Source organism: Thrips palmi, unplaced genomic scaffold (assembly GCF_012932325.1).
Source record: "Thrips palmi isolate BJ-2018 unplaced genomic scaffold, TpBJ-2018v1 HiC_scaffold_6, whole genome shotgun sequence".
Taxonomy (NCBI): Eukaryota; Metazoa; Arthropoda; class Insecta; order Thysanoptera; family Thripidae; genus Thrips; species Thrips palmi.
This window is the reverse complement of record NW_023144633.1, coordinates 9,260,583-9,276,440: the sequence shown is the minus strand read 5'-3', so window position 1 is coordinate 9,276,440 and position 15,858 is coordinate 9,260,583. Positions and strand designations below refer to the sequence as shown.

At 46.5% G+C, this 15,858-nt stretch overlaps 1 protein-coding gene across 15 annotated transcripts in view; it reads left to right on the top strand.

Moving 5' to 3' along the window:
- The first annotated feature begins 997 nt into the window (after nucleotides 1–997).
- The window catches only part of LOC117651924 (NFX1-type zinc finger-containing protein 1-like), a 20,334-nt gene continuing 5,473 nt past the window's right edge, over nucleotides 998–15,858 (top strand). Inside the window, exons 1-12 of one of the 15 annotated variants that reach the window (XM_034396516.1) lie at nucleotides 998–1,097; nucleotides 1,175–1,273; nucleotides 3,646–3,738; nucleotides 4,682–4,932; nucleotides 5,989–6,222; nucleotides 6,523–6,711; nucleotides 7,631–7,783; nucleotides 9,691–9,819; nucleotides 10,783–10,966; nucleotides 12,032–12,115; nucleotides 14,477–14,751; nucleotides 15,343–15,483. In XM_034396516.1, coding sequence (XP_034252407.1) covers nucleotides 3,726–3,738; nucleotides 4,682–4,932; nucleotides 5,989–6,222; nucleotides 6,523–6,711; nucleotides 7,631–7,783; nucleotides 9,691–9,819; nucleotides 10,783–10,966; nucleotides 12,032–12,115; nucleotides 14,477–14,751; nucleotides 15,343–15,483 — 1,653 coding nt within the window. In that variant the 5' untranslated portion in view covers nucleotides 998–1,097; nucleotides 1,175–1,273; nucleotides 3,646–3,725. The other 14 variants (XM_034396523.1, XM_034396517.1, XM_034396519.1 and 11 more) reach the window with 14 other exon arrangements.

The following is a 15,858-nucleotide window of genomic DNA, read 5'->3' as shown; positions in this document are numbered from 1 at the left end:
GCCGACACTGGGCAAACTGCACTGATATTTTGGTTACTATTTTCGCAAAGACAGAGCTAAATTTTGCTCCTTTTCAAACTGGAGAACCTTTACTCTATCCTTCTTTTATGCTCCTGAAAATAGCCCAAACGGTACGACAATTGAGAGACTTCGCAAGCGGGTGAAAGGCGCATCTGTGCGCTAAAAGTGGCCATCACTGGGCACCTTACCCTACTTGCCTAAGCACGCACCTAGAAGTGTGTACTTGAATGGGTATGCACTTTAAAGTGTGTACTCAGTGAGTACACACATATAAGTGCATGCGTTTTCCCTATGTCGCGCATGCACCTCGCAAGTGTGTACTCATTCAAGTACACACTTCTAGGTGCGTGTTTAGGCAAGGACACACCTCAAGGTTATGCTTGTAAGCACGCACCTAGAAGTGTGTACTGAGTACACACATAGATTTTGTGTGTAATTAATAAATATAAACAAGACACAAAAGTAGTTGATTTTTTTCCCTTTTCATGTTTTAAATTTAAAAGTACGAAAGTTCTCATTATGATTAAAAAAGTTAAAGCGTTGATATAAAAAAGGGAAGGGTAAACGGTGTACCAAAAGGCATGTTCAAAATGTTTTGAAATAAATGATAAATCAATCACTTCATACGACCAAAAAACTTTTGTTTTTCTTGCAAACTATCACAGCACAGAATATATATTGTTAACGTGTTCACTTATTAAAAGAAGCGGTGAAATTAGTTTTACTGATCAGCAGGTGCAAGTCATATCACAACGTGGGGAGCGGACCTGAAGGCAGGTCGCCAAGTGTCTCACGAAGCTCACTCACGCGCGCTCAGCGCACCCTGGATCAGGACGCAAAGGAGGAAAACCTCTGGAAAAAGTTTCATCTCCATAAAAATGCGGAAAATCTCCGTAACAGCAATATGGACAATTTACAGAGAAAACACCTCTGAAAAATAAGTAGAATCGCTATCCGTACAAATATGGAATATTTACGGAGTCTCCATTTCCAAAATTAGAGCAACTTTCTCCGTAAATTAACAGATTTTATTTCTGACAGTGTAGTTACAGGAACGGCAAACGCCGTACTTACAGGTAAGGTTAACACCGTACTTCCAAGAATGGCAAATCCCTTAAATGAATTAACGACAAAACCCATACCTGTTTCTCAGTGTGGCGGGGCTGCGACTGCTGCAGCAGAGACCGCCGCCTAGGTGTCAGTCGGCTCTCCATCGCCTCCCGACAATTTGGCCGAAACACTTCCAATCCAAGTAAGAGAAAGTCTCACACTATTTAGTGCGAACCACTATGTTCCACGCTTACAAGTGTGAGCCACGTTTGTCCCACGCTTGCAAGTGTGAGACATCATTTGTCTGAACCCTATTCTGCACCCCCTTTCCAGTCTTGGATGTTGCCTAAAACGACACAATGCCAGGGCCGATACGATAACAGTTTGCATTTCAGAGTAAAACCAATAAACCGTAGCAGCTAAAACCACGGGAAAAGCTTTTCCTTGGTGATCAAGGCATACCGGAGTTATGAAGCCTACCGAAGTCAAAAGTTCCGCTTCCTTGAGTTTTGTTTATGTCAGTAACATAATGTGCCAAGTCTCTTTTGGAATAAAACGAATGAAACTCCGGTGCCCTTCGATCTCAAAGGAAAAGCTTTTCCTTTTGCTCTAGCAGCTACGGTCTTTGAGTTGACTTGTAGTCATAAATGCAAGGTGTTGTCGTAACTGCCCTGGTAATATTTCGTTATGATTATCATCCCTGCCAGTCACTCGCTGTAAATAAAAGGGGGGAGGGTCAAAGTTATTGACATAAGTACTTCGCCCTGAGGTGGGGAGACAGAAGTTGATCTCTCAGTTGTCTCCTTCGTTTATATATTAACTGAAATTCTCGCGTGAGGTTTTCTTACGAATAAGCAAACATTGTGCATGGCACAGGGAGAACTCGTATGTCACGAGGGTGTCCATTCAATGGGATTTTCTCATTCCAGTGATCAATATTACGGCTGGAATGTGATGTGCGAGAAGCTCTTGCGCACTGCAAAAAATCAGTGTCTGATACGGAGCATGTAACGGCGTTGCGTTTACCCCCCGAAATGATGATACGGACATCTGCCGTACCACTTATCCCATTAGTGCCTGCGCTTTGAAAAGCGTGGTACGGAAATTTAACGGAAAATCTACCGCCAAGCTTAGACCGGAGTTTGCCGTTTGGGTTTTCCGTTTGAGAAATAGTCCATATTGGTTTTCGGACCGTGAGGAGCGGACCATCCGTAACTCCAAATTTTGGGACAAAACGCAAGAAACAGGCTTGGACTGGTCGTTACACGTTATCCGGTACAGAGCTTTGAGTTGCGGAGCGTCCGTTTCTCACGGTCAGTTAACATTTTGGACTATTTCACAAACGGAAAACCCAAACGGCAAACTCCGGTCTAAAATTAGCCGTACATTTTCCGTTAATTTTCCGTACCACGCTTGCCAAAACACAGGAAATTCTTGGAGAAGTGGTGCGGCCGACGTCCGTACCACAATTTCAGGGGGTAAACGCAACGCCGTAGAATGCTCCGTATCAGACTCTAGTTTTTTTTGCAGTGTGCACCCGAAAAAGTCTTGGGAGCATCTGCTTCGCCGCGAAGAAGAAAACGAAAGCATTCTAGAATTGCGTTATACCACGAAGCAGTGCTTCAAATTACACGGCATTTCCTTTCGGGGTTAAACATCGCCTTCGTTTTAGTTCACTCTAAATGTCTATCAATGAAATTTGAACCATGTTACAGTGAATGCGGCGCAAGCATAATACGCAGCAATATTTTCCGTACCAAGGTCTTGTGTTTATTTTCAACGTAGGATACGAAGGGCACCCTTCGTTAAACAAATTAAAACCACCCTCGAACATTGCTAGCGCTATTTTCCCCGCGTTATGGGCCATTTTATTCGACATACCTAGTGAGAAAAACGGACGGTTTTTGCCGCTAATTTTTAACGGGATTTGCGGTACTTGTAAGTACGGTATTTACCGTACCTACACGTGCAGCTTTTAAAAGTACGATAATTATCGTTCTTCGGGCAGTGCGTTAGCTGAGAGACACCCATTTCTTTAAAGCAAAGTCGATCTGGACGATTTAAAAAACTTACTCTAACTTGGAAGGGAATCCATGGCCTAATCTTAACAATGCAGTGTACCAACCAAGATAAACGCCGTACTCCCAGGTACGTACTTCTAGGTACGGCAAATCCCGTTAATAACTTAACGGCGAAAACCGCTCCTTTTTCTCACAGTGATACGGGAAGTTTCTTCCCAAGACATTCGTGAAGGGATGCTTCGTTGACTTCTCTCTGTGTGAAGCGTAGCCGTGGGACTTCACTGGTAAAACTAAGGCGTAGTATTACGCCCTTCTTCAAGCGTACAAGAGTTCATGCGCTCCTTTCCTCCTATCTAAATGCATGGGGGGAACTGCCTTGAAGCGTAGTTGTACGCTTCAAGAAGGGCGTACAGTCTTGAAGCGTAGTTGTACGCTTGAATGAAGCGTACAACTACGCTTTTGTTTTACCAGTGTTGGATCTCCACTTTGATTGGGGTTCGCTGACGGCGTGACTGTCGGAATCCCAAAGCTTTGATTCAACGTTTGTACACAGAATTCCAGCCTAGGGTCCGAGGCTGACCCAAGCAAGTTGTCCCGAAGAGATCTCGAACGTCTGCTGTGCGGCATACGGCAATGGCAGTTCACAGTGAGTACACTCAAAATTTTTCCTCTAACTTTGGCAGTGGTGGGCGAAGAAATTTGAGCAACGGAATGGCAACTTGTTTATATTGATGTGATGCATAAGAATTTAGAGTGCACTCAGCCGTTAACTGAGTATTTCTCTTTAGCAGACGAGTTTCTGTACGCAACCATGATACATAGTATGTCGGTCTTATAAATACTACAATTCGTTTTTGTAATTTCCTAAGAAATCGATAATACCAGTTAAGTTATTAGTATTTGCTAAGACAAAAAGTACGAAGTATTATGGTTGCTGACAGAATTGTGTCTGCTAATGGAGTAAAAGGCTGAGAGTGTTGCCTGTAAAAGAAGTGACGATAGCTTTCTGCATGCAACCTAAGAATGTTCAGGGGCTGCTTAAAAATTACGTTACATTCTGTTCCGTTATTATTTTTCATGACGTAATTCTATAACGGTACCCTTTCGCAGTTTTAGGGTAAGGTAGTTGTAGGGGTAGGCTGGGGAAGACGAAACGCGTAGTACTTCGCTCTGTGCAGTAGTTCCAAATGAGGATTCAACTACTCTGCTCCTTGGAACTTTAAATCCAGTCCCTGCCTGATAAATGGATCACTTTTCATTGGTTATAGTTCGCCTAATTCCCCACAAATTTTCAGGAGTGCATACACCCTCGGCGGTTGAAGTTTTATTTTTCTAGTGTAAACCTACTCACCCCAGGTGACATCACGTTGAAACGAATGTAACGAAATGTCGCATGTGCACTCCCTTGACCATTCTGTCATATTCCTTTGGATGTGAACCTGCCATAAAGTAGCTGAATTCACATTGAAACGAATTGTGATAGAATGTTAAAAGGAACGTGACACTGAGCCACATTTGGGTTTGAACGTGATGTCACGTTTCTGGAATGAGTGTGTGTAACGTCCGACGCGTCACGTGATGTGCTGCAGCCAGCCCCCTGTTCCCGACGGCGGCGGACCTGAGTGGGGACAGACCGCGCGTGGCGCTGAGGGCGATCGAGATGCGCGGCCCGTACCCCAGCGAGGGGGACCTGGTGCGGACGCACATCGACCTGCTGTGCGAGGACTTCCTGCGCGCACTGCGCGACCAGCTGGACGAGATTCGCGCCCAACGCCGCCACGCCGTGGCCTACACCGTCAGGGGCACGCGCGTCGTCTTGAAGAAGGAGAGCCGTCGCCAGGTAACTCACCTAAACTCAGAGGCGGTAAATCAAGCTCCTCTAGGATCATAATCAAGAAGAAATGACTCCAGCCAAATTTGCACACTAAATTTTTATGGACTTTTTAAATGCATAATGACGCATAATTTATGCATAGTTATGCATGCGCTGAAACGTCCATAAGGTATGAATAAAATTATGCATCATTGTGTACATTTTATGCACCTTCCTGCATAAAATGTGCACAGTGATGCATAATTTTGTACATAACATATGGACGTATCTGTGCATGCATAACTATGCATAAAAAAGTCCATAAGAATTTAGTGTGATGTACACCGAAATTCATCCAACTTGTAGAACTCACTAAAATTAATTAAAATTCCTTGAAATTTGACTGAAATTCATCGAAATTTGACTGAAACTCGTCGAATTTTGACTGAAATTCATTGGATTGGACACCGAAATTCACAGTGATTTCCGCTTGATCATAATATTTGCCATACCTTTGAGTGGTGATGATCGAAAATCTAGCCCCTGCACTGTTTACAAAGATGTAATTTTACAACACTTTTGTTGTGAAGTTTGATAGCAACACATCTAATTATATTACAAACACGTTTTGGCCCTCGGTGCTGTTTTCTGCTGAATCGGTTGAATAGTAGTACGAAAAGACTTCCGTCAAGTCTTCGATTTTTTTAAACCACATTTTTGTTGGTCACATTGTGTTGTAATCGACAGTGGTTCGTCTTTGAATCGGTTGCTTGGGAACGGTTGAAAATCGCGCGCATAGCGTTGTTTTATACCAAAGCAAGATCAGATATTTGTTTTTTTTCGTTTTTGTGTTCCTGCTCTATGCCCTACCTATATTACAGAAAATGTGTTTTGAAACTCACTAATTTTTTTTTTTAGTTTCAGAGTTTGGATTCCATTCGATTTTGAATCATTAAAAGTTCGATTCGGCAACTTTTTCCAGATTCGATTCGAGTTCGATTCGAAACTTTTTTAAAGATTCAATTCGATTCGAAATGAAAATCCTTGATTCACACATCCCTAACCAGGCTGCTGCTGTTGCAGGCCGGCATCGAGATGAGCTTCGACGCGTCGCGCTACGAGAACGTGCGCTGGGAGGACGGCCAGCGCTTCCTCACTGGCAACCTGGTGCTGCTGACCACGGACCTGGAGGCCCTGTCGCACTTCATCGTCGGCGTGGTGCTGGAGAGCAAGCCGCTCATGCTGCGCGAGGGCCGCGTGCAGCTCAAGTTGGTCCGCGGCGTCAACAAGCACGGCGAGTTCAAGCTGCTGGACCAGGTGCGTGCATTCTCGGACTCGTCTGTCAAGTCCGTCCGGTTGCATTCACCGCGGATTGTTAATTTTCAATCAATAACTTGTTGACATTTTAATGTACACTTTCAATGTCTTTCAATGAAATTCGAGCTACGTTACAGTGACACACAAATGTGTTCCTAATTTAGGTACAATCTTACAAGTACTCAAGCTTAAATATGGGAACCACAATTGATGTCACCTTCTGGCTAATGGAGCTGGAATTTGCGATAGCTCGGCAGTGTACGGTGCTTTGTGTGTTTTAAATATGTTCTTTTCGTGCAGGGCTCTTTCGTGGGGCGGACGTTCTCCTTGATCGAGTCGGACCAGTTCTACTTTCCCTACTTGCACGTGACAAACGCCCTGCGCGGAGACCTGAAGAAGCTCTCACAGGCGGGCTTCGTGCAGGAAATGGTCAGGGCCCAACTGCCGTCACGACCACCGAAGTACTACACGTATTTGAAGGAGAAGAAGGTAAGCGAGATCCTTGCACTTTGTGAAAAATTATCGCTCACATTTAAGGTCCGTGTCCGTTCTTAATGCACGAGTACAATTTCGTCTACACTACTCATCTAACTGCCCACCAACTTAGGGTTTTAAAATTACCGGTAATTTTCAATCTGGACGGTAAATTACGGTAACATTGGTAATTTACCGTAATTAACGGTAAATAACGGAAAAATTCGATCATATGTTTATGTGCACTTTTGCATGTGAACTGTTAATAATTTGTTTTCAAAGGGAATTTTAGACTAGCGGAGTGTTTTAAAAGGCATATGAAAGTGGTTGAGACACTTTTATTGCCAAATATTCATGCCTTTGTGCACTCTGAGTAAATTTCTGCTGTAAAAACATCAGGAAGGTTAGGTTAAGTCGAAAATTACCGTAATTTACCGATTTTCGCAGGGTTAATTACCGTAAATTACCGGTATTTTACACGGTAAAAACGGTTCCTGGTTTTCCCAGGAACTCCCTGGAAATCGCCTATGTCTCTACCATAGGCTTCCTGGGAAAACCAGGTACCGTTTTTACCGTGTACCCATTCTTACCGGTAAGTTTACCAGGCTTTAAATCCCTACACCAACTACTTCCTAATGCATGCTGGGTCAAGTAAACACTCACAAGTGCATAAATGCTTGGTATGAAATTGCGAGGCCAAGCATGCATTTGTAAGAGTGTCCTTGGCTAAGCATTTGCAAGTGTGTATCACCTTCAAGTGTGCGTTTGTGGGTGTGTTCTGAGAAGATAGTGATGTAGTACAGCATGTGACCTTGTGGTTCGATAATTTGTCTCCATTCCAGGCAGCGCAAAAGCAGAAATTCTACGGACGAATAAACGCTCAAAGACTTTTCTCGCCCAAATTGTAACAATTGCATTGCTTTCTGTTGGGCAGTTGATGGCAGTGGGAAGGTCGGGCGCTCTCCTGAAGCAGCTCGCAGCCGAGCTGAACCCGTCGCAGGTAGTGGCCTTGAAGCACGTCCTCAGGAACAAGGTGGCCCTGGTGCAAGGCCCGCCGGGCACGGGGAAGACGTACCTGGGATGCAAGGTGAGAGGAACGTGGCTGCCGAAATGTTGTTTCACTGAGTTTCGTTCGAGGGGGTAAACACTTCGGTGAACCTTCTACAGACTACTCCCTATAACTAGGTATTACACTTGTATTACGCAAGTATTACGCCCCGATTTTATTGAAAAATGACATTTTTTGATACTTTTGATCCCAAAATGTATTACTATTACCCTAGTAGCACAGATCAGTCGACAGATTGTCGGTCGACTGTCGGTGCCTCGACTTAAAATTGTCGATCGACTGTCGGCCCCGACGTTTCTCCGTCATCGAAATGGCCCAACTTCCGAGGTCGGACGACAGTCGGCGCCGATGATTTTTCGACATCGGAATCCGATGACATCTCGACATCACAAACTCGGCAGTCAAACACCCCCCCCCCCCCCCCCCCAAAAAAAAAAAAAAAAAAAAAAATTAAATGCTTGAGTGATGTCGATGATCCGAGTGTTCCGAATTTCTTAGCACCCGCTTGCCTCGCCGGAAGGACGCTTCAGCGCCCGCCGCCGGTAGGAGTTGAACCACGGTCCCGTAGCATCGTAGCGCGGACGCTTACCCCGAGACTACCGGACTTGTTGAGGACGACGGCTGCGCGGCTCCGAGCACCTGCCCCGAGCGCGCCGCAGCGAGCTGCTGGCGCGCAGGGGGGGGGGTAGCGGCTCTCTACGTGCGGCTGCTGCGCGCGGTGGAGGGGGGTACGGCGCCGCACCAACGCAAGCCACGCCAACATCGGGACTTAGAATTTTCACGCGTCTTTGGAGCGCTTGCACCGTAGCGCCGGCGGCTTGTGAGGATTCCGCAACTTTTTGTTTTACGCTGAGCGGACAGGCTTCACCATCTGCCCTACGTGGCGCGGACCACTCACGAAGTCCCCGAGAAGCGTCCGAGTACCCCTGTCTCTTAGAACGTTGAGTATAATCAACTCCCTCGCTTCCTAGCGCAGCGGTTCTCGACTTTGGAGTCGCGAAAAAAAATTGTGGTGTCGCGGCGATGTAGCTGGGGTCGCCTGGGGTCGCGGCGGTTTCCCAGCTGGCCTACAGGCCGAGCAGTGCCGGGAACATCAATTCGCGGAAACTGGAAAACCCACTGCCTGTTTGTCGCTGCATGGAAGGTTGAAGGCCTGCCAGCGCCGTGAGCAAGCGGGAAAACCCTTCTTGGAAGTGTAGGTAGGGGGCGGGGATCAACTCTTTTGAGGTAAGGACTCCTCCTCCACGACCACGGCCGGTCGCCACCGATTCGTTATCGCTTGGTTGTCGGAAGCGCGATGGTCGGAGTTTCCTGAGATTTTCCGTATCGTGACAACATCAAGTTCGACAGCTTCTCGACAACGGCCAGTTGCCATCCAGTCGTTATCGTAGGGTTGTCGGGAGCGCGATAGTCGAAATTTTCACATCGCACTGGCATCGGCCCCGATAATTCCTCGACAACGGCCGTTCGTCTTCGACCGACTATCGCAGCGTTGTCGAGAGCGCGTTATCGGCCGGCCGATAGAATGGCGACATCGAGTCACCAAATGTCGACCGAGCGACAGTGCGACGACAGTCGCTCGACAAGCGAAATAACGTTATCGGCTATCGACGTGCCGATACAATTTCGACTGTCGATCGACAAGTCTGTGTTCCTAGGGTAGTACGTGTATTACGGCGTAATACCCGACTTTTGTGTTCAGGGTATTACGCAAGTGTTTACCCCCTCGGTCTCGTTCATGTGTCTCGTTAGAAACGCTTTGAGCTATAGCGTCAATTGCTACTTTGAACCCGTTTCGAGGGGGTACATGCTGTCCGGAAGAAGTTTAGACAGCGTGATTTGTTCAAAGAGGTGGCCATGGCCATAAACGCGAAGTGATTTGCCCCTTGGATTTACCTACTATTTGAACCTCCTTGTTGTTCCAGATAGCGCAGTACTTGGTGGCGCTGAAAAACGAGCGTGCTGGGCTGCTGAAGGGTCCCATCCTGGTGGTGACCACGACGAACCACGCGGTCCATGAGTTCCTGACGCGGTGCACCAGCTTCACTGACAAGGTGAGCTCCAAATTTGTCAACGTACTTGTCCATCTAGGCTATGCGTCGAGCACACCGGTAGACACTTGCATCACCCATTTGAAGGGTGATGGTGGTGACTTTTTCATTCGCAGTGATGGGTCATTGACTTTGTCGAGTTCATGGATAGTTTGGCACGCCGAGTAGAGAGCTACCACACTCTTCAAATCAGAGAGTGTACATAGTATGCTCTAACTAGAGCATGCCTGCAAGCACGCTCTAGCTAGCGCATGCCTGCCAAGCATGCACTAACTAGTGCATACATGCCATGTACACGCTTCCTGATGCAGAAAACTCCCTATCCCTTATGCAGTAAATGTATGCTTCAGTTAGCGTGTACATGGCATGTATGCACTAGTTAGTGCATGCTTGGCAGGCATGCGCTAGCTAGAGCGTGCTTGCAGGCATGCTACAGTTAAAGCATACCATGTACACTCTTTGATTTGTAGAGCAGGCATGTCTGTTCACCGCTGTTCACTGTGAAAATTTTACAAAGAAAACTTACCTCAGTTCTTTATTATACAATAGGGACATTTTCTCCGTCATACTACACACTAAATTCTTATGGACTTTTTTATGCATAATTATGCATGCACAGATACGTCCATATGTTATGTATAATATTATGCATCACTGTGTACATTTTATGCAGGAAGTGTAGTGTTTGAGTGTAACACTGCAAAAATTTGTCGTCACTTTATGACAACATTGCGGATGACATTTTCATGACTTGTAAACGATGACAATGTCATCTCACATTTTTGCCAAAGCTCCTGTACTTATTGCATGGTTGTGACGTGACTACTATTCCACCAAATGTTTTGGTGACATGCTAAGGAAAATTACCCTTGGACTTGTCAGCAAGTGACAAGCAAAATTTTTACAGGGAACAGCTCGACCATACTATATTTCTGAAACTCCGCTAAAATCTTCTTGTGTCTTCAGATCATCCATGGCTACTCGAACATGCACGAGCGGACCGTCTACGGCGTCCTGCAGGAGCGCTACGACGCCGCCCTGAGCCTCCCAGTGCGCAGGTCCCTGATGAAGCTGGCCGACATCCTCGCCATGACCACCACCAGGGCGGCCTTCATGCGCTCCGCCCTGGACAAGCTGGACATCAAGATAGGTCTGTATCTTCTCTTGTCGTGTAGCCCGATGTGCCTTGCGGGCCTGTGGCAAACTGCGCTGTGAAACTAACTCTCACTCCAGGAACGTGACATCAGGCTGAAACGAAGGTGACAAAATGTCTTATTTGCTTAAGCATCGTGCCACATTCGTTTAGATGCGCATCAGCCTTACTTCTTTTGTAATTTTGTTTTCAATCGATTGTAACAGAATGTTCAAAGGAGCATGATGTCACGTTCCTCTAATGAGAGCGCTCAATGCGGGGCTCTGGAATTTGCAGTCTCTGCACTTGGAAATACAGTTTTGGCAGTTCTTAACGCTTGCACTATGCTAAGAGGTAGGGCCTGAGCGACTCAGCTCTTGGAGTGTGGAGACTGGAATCTCCGCATGCCCGACGGTGAAGTGTTCCACCGATGTGGAAACCACTCGCGAAATCCTGTGTGCCCTTAATAGTCCGAAATCTGGTGAAATCCCTTTGAAATCTGGTGAAATCTCACGAAATGTAGCATAATTCTGAGGCAAAATCCTGCGCAATCTTGGCGAAATCCCTACCTTCAAAGAATCCTGTGTACGAAAAAAATTTCAAGTGGCTGCCCTCTTGTATTCTGCACTAGAAATAGACCATTTCTCTACACTTGATAAGGGTGTCTTCTTTTCACAATTGGGTGTCATTCTATGAAAATGTCATTGAAAATGTCTTCCAATGAAGTTTGAGCTATGTTACGGTAAATTCGGCGCAAGCACTCTACGAAGCGATATTCCTTCCGAATATTCCTTAAGAATTGTTTTACTATTGTCTTTGTTGAATGAAAGGATAACCTTCGTTATAGAAGAAAATCTACCTTCGTATTAAGCTTGCGCCATTTCCTTCGTACATTGCGAAATTTCTTCGTAAGACGTTTAGAGTTAGGCTTCTTATGTGCGACGGCAAAATATGCTCTTGAGTTGAAAGTATCCTCGAAAAAGACAAGTGGTTTGACGTTGAAATTCTGAGAAGTGCGATCCGATCCCTCTGGACACACTATTTTACGGAACAAGCGCTTGACTCGGCTATCTCTGTTTACAGTGATCGTGGAGGAAGCCTGTGAAGCCCCGGAGGGTTATGTCCTGGCCTCTATACCGCGGACAACTGAGCATGTCATACAGATAGGTAAGTGTCGAATCCTAACCTGCTTGCTGCAATGCAGCATATGCAAGGCAGCGGTATTCGTTGAAGTCAAGGCATCGCATTTACCAAGAGGAACATTCAAGCAAAATTTGGAACTTTCTTGCAGCCCACCGGGCAAACCAGTATGTTGTTTTGTTGGCCAAGGTCAAATTAGAGTTGCACTTTGTATCACAGTCGTATGTCGCATCTACATAGCTAAGCTACGGCCCTGCGTCCACCGAAGAAAACTATGTACCCTTTTGAGACTGTACATGGCTGCAAGTGTTCATTCGAAAGCATGTATTTTCGGGTATACGTTTCCAAGTGAGTGATTTCATATCTAGGAAGCACAATTTTTTTTTCAATATCAGCGATCCGTTTCAAAATTTTACTATATGTGCCCCTAGGTAGAGGAAGATGTCCACAAATTTTGAAGGTCCTAGGTCGACCCAGTCCTGAGCAGTGGACAAAACTGCGTTTGGCGCCCTGTTTTCAGCAGATGATACCTTTACACACTCAACACTCTCAGCCCATTTCTGACTATTTCTCATTAGCAGACGCATTTCTGTAAGCAACCATAATACTAAGTATTATTTGTCAGTATTACTTAGCAATTACTAATTACTGTACTGATATTGCCGTTTTCTTTGTAAATTACAAAGAAATTTTTAAGTATTTAAGAACTAAATACTAAGTATTATGGTTGCTTACAGAAATACGTCTGCTAATGAGAAATAGTCAGTAAACGGCTGAGAGTGAACTCAACATAATTCAGGAATACAGGACACTGTAAGGTGTCAGCTTGTACTCTCAGAACGGGACCAGGACGGGGCGGGACGATACGTGAGGCTGTCTGTCTGGGCCCGCGCCGCAGCTGCGCGAAAATGCTACAATTAACAATGCCAGGGTGGCCACGTGTCAGGGAAATCAGGGAAAAGTCAGGGAAATAAATAAAATTATGTTGTAATTTAGCAGTAAATATGTTGCTAATTTTCTTAGCGATCAAAGTTGTTTTCAAATGACTTTTGTTGTTTACTAAAGAGTTGCGTCGTTCGTCCACAAGATGTTTTTAAAAAATAGACAGCCTTATTTGCATCAAATTTTTTTTGACGATTAGGTCACAGTCTAGTAGAGTCCCGGGTTTTCCCGCAGTAACCCTTCTTCGATTGTCCGGGTTGTTTTTACGCAGCAAAATATTGTTTTTAAAAAGCATAAGTCATTAAAAAAATTAGCAACGAATTCGTCGTTTCAAAACAAGCAAACTTGTTCACAAACAACAGCGTTGTCGAGGTTGGTAACTGTGTTGTTGTTTTAAGACAACTATTTTTAACAGTGCAGGGAATTGTCAGGGAAAATTGTCGGACACTGATTTTTAAGTGTAGGCAGAAAACGTATTTAAAGGCCAACTAGGGACCCTCGGAATCAAATTTTCGTCAATAAAATGCGTTGACTTTTGGCTCGCTTCGCTCGCGTCAAAAATTACTTTAAGTGCATACAAGCAACGTACATAATCCATCCTTTTCACTACTTTTTTTTGTACGTATTGTGCACATTTCGTCAGGGAAAGTTAAATTAAGGTCAGGGTGTCAGGGAATTTCTTTTTCTGAAGTTAGTGGCCTCCCACATGCCTCCCAGTTCGGCCCGGCTTGGCGCCCTCCTCGGGTCGCCGCGCAGAGTGGTCTGTACACGAATTATTGAAGTACCCCCCCGGATGCAGGCGACCACAAGCAGCTCCGGCCCCGCTGCGCTTGCCAGCCGTGGCCGACTCCCACCCCCTGGACCTGCGCTGTTCGAGCAAAAGGAAAATTCAAGAAGCTATTGGCTGCATCTGCAGTGTGAAGGACTCAATGCAACAGGCCGTGTAACGTGTAGAGCTACTTGATCCAGGCGAGGGGGTAAACACTCGCGTAAAACTCTGTACACAAAAATCGTGTGTTACGCGTACTTCACGAGAACGAAATACCATTTTTAAGCGGTCTTGCTACCGCTTCTAGCTCTGCATACGATCCCACTCATCCCATCCCATCCATCCACCCATCCATCCATTCAGCGCGCTCGGAGGGGACTGCATGGTCGTGGTTCGCCTGTCGTCTGTCGTCGTCGCCTGCGCCGCCACGCCGCCTCGCCGCGCCAGTCCCCACTCCTCACAGCCACCCCCTCCCTCCTTGCCCCCTCTCTGCCCGGCCTCCCCGGCCGGTCCACGGCAAGACCGCTTTGCTAAGCTTGCCTTGGCGGAACTTTTTTTGGGCTAAATGTACCAAATTTGGGCTTTTAAAGGCCGTAATACACGTGCAATATCTCCGTAATACCGCGTATTACAGAGTGGTCTGTGCACGATTTATTGAAGTACCCCCTCGGACGCAGGCGACCACAAGCAGCTCCGGCCCAGCTGCGCTTGCCAGCCGCTGGCCGACTCCCACCACCTGGACCTGTCGCTGTTCGAGCGGCTCGTCCGGAACGGCGCGGACTGCCCCATGCTGAACGAGCAGCGGCGCATGCGGCCCGAGGTCTGCGACTTGGTGCGCCCCATCTACCCGACGCTGGCCGACCACCCCGGCACGCTGCAGCGGCCCTGCGTGCGCGGCGTGGACCTGCGCGTGCCCGTGTTCTTCCACAGCACCAGCGCGCCGGAGCAGCAGGTGAGAACGCTGCTAGTCGACGCGTCCTATAGAATAATCCTCATTGGCAGTGCAGATCCAAGACAATGCAAACTGCTAGAGCTGATCTTAGACAATCATGACTGCACACTGCCAATCCAAGTGTAAGACAGTGGGACATTTTGTCTGGCGCTTACATGTGTGAGCCACGTTTGTCTCACGCTTGCGAGTGTTAGCCACCGATGTCTCACACTTGTAAGTGTGAGACACGGTTTGTTCTACACGGTAAAAACGGTTCCTGGTTTTCTTGGGAACCTCCTGGAAATTGCCTATACCTTTACCATTGGCTTCCTGGGCAAACCAGGTTCCGTTTTTACCGTGTATACTTGCATGCGTGGGACCTGTGGCATTGAACCACAGAGCTAACATAGGCAGTAAGTGTGAGCCAAGCTGTGTCTCACACTTGCAAGCGTGAGACAAAATGTCCCATACCTACAAGTGAGAGACTGTCTCACACTTAGATTGGCAGTGTTGTTATTTCCTTTTGGTAGGAAGTTCCACCTTCGCCTAACTTAACGAGGATGGTAGAAGCTTGTGCTGAAGTAAACTCCCACTATGTATGTCTGTATCCAGGATGGCAAGGGGTACAGTAGACGTTCTGAGGCTGAAATGGTCGCAGAGCTAGGAAACTACTTCGTCTCCACGGGCTACGATCCCAGCTGCATTACAATACTGACTACCTACCGAAAGCAGATGAGCTGCATTCTTCAACGTGTAAGTACTCAAAGCGTAAAACACAGAACTTTATTAAAACATTGTGGCACAACTTATAAGTTGGCTAACTGAACTGCGTTCCCCGCATCCAGTTGCAAGAGCATGCTTGTAAGCACTTAGTGACTAGTAGGCTAGAGAATGCCTGTCACGCACGCAACTGTAGTTGCATGCTTGGAAACACCAGGGGACGACCACTTCTAACACTAAGGCCTAGTGTTCCGCCTTTCGTGGCGCACAGTGTGTGCGCGCCCTCCTTAAGCGTACAAGAGCTCACACTGTCATCCCAGGAACGTGACATTAGGTTTAAATGAATGTGACAGGATGTCCCGTTTGAGCATTGTGTCACGTTCGTTTGGACGTGAATCAGCCAACTAG